A 4,738-nucleotide genomic window follows, 5' to 3' on the forward strand; every position below is an offset into this window, starting at 1 on the left:
ATATTTACTGCTATCAATATATTGGTAAAAACTTGTGTTAGACGTTCTCAAGAGTCGTATTTTGTGAGACGTATCTTTTATTTGGGTCATCTATGAAAAAATATTACTTTTTATGCTAAGAGTATTACTTTTTATTGTGAATATCGGTAAAATTGACCCGTCTCACAGATAAAAATTCGTGAGATCGTCTCATAGGAGACCTAGTCCAATATATTATAACTTTATTTATTTTTTTGTTTGTGTCGAATAATTTTACAATGTATTATTATCTAGCAAAGCATGTGCAAATAATTTGAACTTGTGTTGAAAGAATACATATTTATTGGGCTTGGGGGTTATTTTATTTCGGTTATTTACAAGTCAGCTGGACCGGCAATCGAACCTCGTGCTTGTGAGGGTTAGCTCCGCCGTGCAAGCTACTGGTTAAAATGATTTACGACGTCAATTCTCCCCTTTTCCGTTCTTTCCTGAGCCAGAAGGGTGGCTCTTCCAACAAGAGGTTTTTTAAATTTTGTAAATTGACGGTTTTTTTGTTTGGGTCAATAGTTGTGTATAATTCCTTGAAATGATTATTTAATGGTTTCATTTTGTTTTGGATCTTTGCGAAGTTTTGAGAAAATACCTAATACGTACGTCTAGCTCCTCAAGAAATGTTTTTTTACAGGGAAAAATTGCTTCGGTAATGAGCTTTGTTTTTAATAATGTATATGTTTCTTGCCATAGATTTGTGTATCTAATTTTTATTTCTGCTTAGTCTTTTAGAAAATATTACGGTAATATAAAATGTTGGAAATTATAAAAGTTGAATTGACAGGGATAAAGATGATGATGTCTAGAGAAGTAAACATGAGATGAAAATGATAATGTTTAGTTTTGTCTCCAGAGATGGAAAACTATTTCAAAATATAAAACCAAAAACGCTATTTGTGTGCCCACTAGATTGGGAGCTTGTTATCCTACTTCAGTTTTCATGGAGATTGTGTGATTGCATTGTAATATTTTTATTTAACATGATATAATTTCAGTCTCTTTTCGATTGCATGATGACTGATACTTATCATTGAGCTGTTTCTTTTGACAAGATCATGGGTTCGCCGTTCCGGGCGTTCCGGAACCGGAACGTCAGCAACCTTGACGAGGTTCAGGGGTGGAACCGGAACGCAATTCGCGACGGTTTTGTTTTGAACTGTCGCTATTAGCGACGGTTTTTATTCATCGCCGATTTACATCGGCGACGGGTTTAATAACACCGTCGCTGTAATTAGCGACGGTTTATTATAGCGACGGTTTGAATAAAACCGTCGCCAAATTAAAATCGGCGACGGTTGAGTTAAAACCGTCGCTAAATATTCATAAAACCGTCGCAAATTCGAATCAGCGACGAATTTAATAATGCACGTATCTTTGCTTTCTAGTACAAATAATGCAATTGTAGGTCCTATTGCACGTCGTATCTTCGCTTTGTAGTACAAATAAAGCAATTTTGAGCACATGCATTGTTTGGATAAAACCGTCGCCAAATTAAATTTCTTATTTACATCAAATAATCTTTTTAAATGATATTTATTTTAATTTTTATATTTCTAAATATTTTCCAAAATTTTTAATTTTTATATATTTATAATATTTTTTTTAAATACCCGTTCTGCGACCGTTCCGTGAAATTTCATTGTAACTGGAACGGTAGCATCCGTTCCGATCTCCGCGACCGCGACAGCGAACCATGGACAAGATCCAACTTTTTCGTACTAACATATCATCCGCTGAAAACTTCTTGTTCTGAAATTTTTAATTGAAAGGAACTGGTACAAGTCTTGTTTTTCCTGTTTCTTATTGAATACTGCTGAATGTACATCCAGGAAAACTGAAGAGCAGAAGCCAAGGGAACAGAAGCCAAAAGCAAATGAAAACAAACCTGTTATGAATGAGTAATAGATGCATGCTATGTAGGATCTAGCTTGGACTTAATTTCCTATTGCAAGGCAGTGTGTAATGGAGGATTAGTGCACGAGTTTGATATTGGAATTACTATCATGTGTTTATGATATGGATATGATGCCTCTGTCACCTGTTTCTCACTTTAGATATCTGAAGCATGTTTCTTGACTTTTCAAGGAACCATGTTTAAATAAAGAAAAATCTCCAAGAACTTATACTCGAGTATCTTATGCATGTCGCGGGTGAAGTTTGGAAATAAACAATTGCTTCTGTCACGTATTCTCAGTTAGTGTCGCCATAGATGCTATATTTAAATCATCCATTTCAGTGTTCGGCTAAAGGTTACCATTACAATTTACACCTACACGTACTGAAATATGGGTCGATCAAACAGACTCAAACTCGCTTAATAGGAGAGCATGTTGATTTATATCTCGTGTCGGGGGTTATGGCACGCAGGAAGGGCTCGAGCAGCTGCAGCAGGAACTGTGTACACTTGAAAATGGTAAAGATAAGTAATGACCAAGATCTTAACTTGACAAAAATGAATGAATGAAAATGTCCTTAATTCAAAATTGATCATAAGGGCGTTCTCTGGATGAGAAATATATTGTGTGTGCCTGGGACTAAGAACATGAAACAAGAAGTCATGGTAGAGGCGCATAAATCAAAGTGTTTTTGTCCATGTAGAAATCACCAAAATGTATAGTCCATGTAGAAATCACCAAAATGTATATAGATCTGAAAAATAATTTTTGGTAGAGTGAGATAAAGAGCAATATGATCGATTTTGAAGTCAAATGCACTGTGTCAGCAAGTTAAAACCGAACATCAAAGACAATGCATTTTTCATTAATTTTGTAGTAGTGTTTCAGATGTCCCGTCAGAGCACAATATGAGTGATTGTGGATACAATCACTAAATCCGCACATATATGCATGAATTACAAACTGAATAAGCTGGCTTCTTTCTAAATGGACATAATAGCGACATTACATAGAGTACCAATTAACATTGTGTGATGACCTGATACTAATTATCTTTTTATTTAGTAAGGATTGAAATTAATTATTTTTAGATGATAAATTTAAAATAGCTATGCCAAATAATTAAATTATTTACTTAAAATATATATTAGAAAATATCGGATTTATAGCTGATATTAAAATACATATTTAATTTTAAGAATATACAAATATCGAAATAAAATAGACTTGATCAAGTTTTTACTTAAATGATAACGAAAGAGAACATACATGTATATATATGCCCACCATCATCTTTATCATCCTCCTCATCCGATTTTTCTCTCTTGCATGCACTCTTTCTCTCGTAACTCTCTTCTCAAAAAACTTCAACCATTCTTGTAACTTTGATGGCCGATAGTGGTCAGACCGATTACCTAAAATTAAAGTAAACACATATTCGGAAAGCCCTCTACGTCATATTTCCATTGATATCATTTTTGTTAGGTAAAATCGCGACTCTCGGAAAAGCCATTGGAAACCATCGCCTTCTACGCTAGAAAACTTGAAAAACTTCTATTTTTGTTCGTTTATGGTTCGGCCTAGCTACAAGAAATAATATTTAACAAAGTTCCGACCACTTTCCAACGTCCAGTCACTTTCTGCGTGGTTCAGACCAAGTGCCACCGCGTCTGCCGCCAATCACCACCTAGCTCGGATTTCGTTTTGAATTTGAACATTCCGAGCTCGATTTTCAGCCCCTATAGTTCGAGTAGCAAACTATCCAGGTTGAAGATATTCATTTCTTAGGTTAAATTTGATGAATTTTATTACAAATAGTCCCTATAGGAAAATAATTGAATACGAATATTGTGAATTTTTTAGATAAAATTCAAAGTTCAGAATTTTAGGAATTTAAAGTTTCTAAATATTTGAAATTGGACTTTTAATAAACTTAAATTGTTTGTGAGATTGTTATATGATAATAAGACAATTTAAATATAATATTCAGATAATTTGTCTGAGTTGATATTTCCGTGATTTTCTTGAGGATTTCAATTACTCTAAATTGTTTGAGATACGTAAAGATCGGTTCTTTTCACGATATCTGACATAGACATCTAATGATTATGTGTATGATTTATTTGTTATTTGTTGATTTATATGATATTATATACTTATTTGCATATTATCAGTGAGTAACTGATGTGAAAAATGAAAAAATACTTATTTTGTCTGCACACATTTTTATTCTAGTTAGACATATCAATATCATTGAACATATCATATTGAGTCTGTCTTTTATTGAGATCAATTATATTTCGGTTGAGATCTGTTATATATATATATAATATGATATTGTGTCACGAAGATGTTAAACAACTTGATTCGGTCTGGCTTAGGTAGTTGCTGGCGTCAAGGATGTTATGTATGATTGTTGATATTGATCATTTGACTTTTGTTATCCTGATATCTTGCACTTTTTTATGCATTGCATTATGCATAGTTTCACTGTATTTCTATGTTATATATCATGGTTTTTTTATATTTCGTACTTGAGTTACTGACTTGTGAGAGTGAGTTATCATGTCTTTTGTGTGTGGACATAATATGTGGTTCGACCTTAGGTACTCGATAAGAAGTATCAAAAAAGTACTAGAGCATCTTAAGAGTGAACTCGGTTGTATTTAGTTTTGAGTTTTTTAGTTTAGAAATAATAATAGCTCTATAAGGAAAGTTTGTCTAATAAATTAGGGTTTAGAGTTAAAATATGAAAAATAAACTGAAATATACATTCCATTAAATACATATTTTCGGTAAAAAAAGTTCATTTT

General features: G+C 33.0%; 1 protein-coding gene across 1 annotated transcript; it reads left to right on the forward strand.

The window, feature by feature from the left end:
- Positions 1-321: 321 nt before the first annotated feature.
- LOC142554467 (wound-induced basic protein-like) lies at positions 322-2,047 on the forward strand. Its single transcript, XM_075665136.1, has 2 exons — positions 322-499; positions 1,860-2,047. The coding sequence occupies exons 1-2, from the start codon at positions 429-431 to the stop codon at positions 1,930-1,932; spliced, it is 144 nt and encodes a 47-aa protein (XP_075521251.1). The 5' UTR covers positions 322-428; the 3' UTR covers positions 1,933-2,047.
- Positions 2,048-4,738: the final 2,691 nt, after the last annotated feature.

The sequence above is a fragment of the Primulina tabacum genome, chromosome 8, assembly GCF_025594145.1.
Source record: "Primulina tabacum isolate GXHZ01 chromosome 8, ASM2559414v2, whole genome shotgun sequence".
In the NCBI taxonomy this organism is placed as follows: Eukaryota; Viridiplantae; Streptophyta; class Magnoliopsida; order Lamiales; family Gesneriaceae; genus Primulina; species Primulina tabacum.

Excerpts from the sequence above, each read along its gene's own strand:
- LOC142554467 (XM_075665136.1), top strand. The coding sequence starts at position 429 with ATGATTTACGACGTCAATTCTCCCCTTTTCCGTTCTTTCCTGAGCCAG. Across the intron at positions 500-1,859 it reads GGTGGCTCTTCCAACAAGAG|GAAAACTGAAGAGCAGAAGC; the intron begins GTTTTTTAAATT and ends ATGTACATCCAG.